We start from the raw sequence: 1,680 nt of genomic DNA on the forward strand, positions 1-1,680 counted from the left end.
GGTGAACTAGAACCGAGAGGTGGGTGATGGGCCAGTGGAGTGGAAGGGAGATCACACCACCCCTGACAGCACCCTCAAACTTTTTTCTCTCTGCTGCGCTGTGACTGCTGCGGTGAAATCTGGGTCTAATTCTGTTTTATTTTTTCTTGATCCGGCCAAGCTTTTTAGCAAAAGTAATACATAATTATCAGCGGAAATACGAAAGTCCGATCTATGTACCCAACGTCTGCCAGTCTGCTGAAGTCTGACAGATCACAGGTTATAAACGTCCTCCCTCGACCACGTACCTCCATGCATGCTTTGAGAATTGAACAAATTTGAATATGCATCCAGTACATGATATGTTTCGAATCTCACGGTCAGCGGAAGCAGCGAAACGATGCTCGAATCAAGTGGGACCTTGGCCATAAAACTGACCCCAGCATCCCTATCCTTCTCGCTATGCTCACAAGTACCATCAATCTTTAATCACTCGTTTTTTAATACCCTCCTTGGAATCTGCTTAAATGAGGCTTGGTCTCACAATCTCCCGTTTAGCGGCGGCCGTCGTGTGCAACTTCGCCATACGCAGCAGCGCAGAGCCCTCTTTTGATTCAAGTGAGTCGCCGAATTTGCTGGATGCTTCGGCTGGACTCGTTTCGTGAGATTGAAGATACGGTCATTCCTGTCTACCAGAATTTTCTGCGAGCGACTTGAGCGCGCTTCAACAACTTTTGCAACAATATGCTGACAAGTTAGCTGCCGCCGATTTCCAAGGGGCATGGTCACTATTGGCCCCAAATGCCAAGGTCACCTTCACCAACAAACTCTTGGGAGGAACTCCTGAGACGGCAAGCACTCAAGCGGGTATGTTAGCATTCTCTGAACGGCGCTGATGATATGAACAAGCGCTGATTCTTAAACCTCGAACGTATCACATGGTCAGAATTTGTTGCAATCTATAAAAAAGCTAGCTTTGAGGGAAAACTCACCCAGAGCTTGTCAAAGGGTGCGTGTCCTAGTATCCTCATATGCAACAAAGTTACTACCTGCTTATGACTGTCTGCACTTCAGCCACCCTCCTCTCCACATCCCCATTCTCGGTTCAGTTGGATGGAACCGTCAGCACTGATAAGGGGCCTCTTCCCAATACGCCTGCCACTTTTCTAACCAAATGGGTTTTTAACGGTGATCATCCTGGCCCTGGAAAGATTGTTTCTGTGGATGATCAGATTGTGAGCCTTGCGAGCAGCACTCCCAGTTCGAATGCGCAAACTTCGTCTCCTTCCAGCTCGCCCAGTACTTCGCAAGTTCCAAATCAATCGCCCGTCAAGGCCGCCCCAGCTCCAAGTGCCGCGACCTCAGCACAGAGTGGAGGTAAGATTGCACCTGTGCAAAATCCATCACCTGTCAAGGCTGCTCCGGTTCCGAGTGCTGCAACCTCAGCACCGAGTGGAGGTAGTGGTGAGTTGGCTGCGAGCTCTCTGCTTTCTTTTCTTTGGCATGATATCCTTCTACAAATGCTATAACGAAACTGATGACGCCATCGCTCTCAAATCCATAACTGACGTGGCTCAAGCTCAAACCTCTGCTTCCACGCAAGCATCAGCGCCCAGTGTAGATAGCAGTATGTCCATTTAGTTGATATATCCTAGTCTCTCTCTCCAATCACACGTCCTGAAGATATTGTGCATGATCACA

The 1,680-nt window shown here is 48.7% G+C and overlaps 1 protein-coding gene across 1 annotated transcript; it reads left to right on the forward strand.

Annotated features, from left to right (window-relative positions):
* Nucleotides 1-282: 282 nt before the first annotated feature.
* Nucleotides 283-1,443, forward strand: MELLADRAFT_117504 (uncharacterized protein; the record flags this gene model as incomplete). Its single annotated transcript, XM_007413948.1, has 4 exons — nucleotides 283-597; nucleotides 676-846; nucleotides 926-988; nucleotides 1,054-1,443. Coding segments are annotated over 4 exons (714 nt in total), but the record flags the coding sequence as incomplete, so codon positions are not given.
* Nucleotides 1,444-1,680: the final 237 nt, after the last annotated feature.

The sequence above is a fragment of the Melampsora larici-populina genome, assembly GCF_000204055.1.
Source record: "Melampsora larici-populina 98AG31 unplaced genomic scaffold MELLAscaffold_40, whole genome shotgun sequence".
In the NCBI taxonomy this organism is placed as follows: Eukaryota; Fungi; Basidiomycota; class Pucciniomycetes; order Pucciniales; family Melampsoraceae; genus Melampsora; species Melampsora laricis-populina.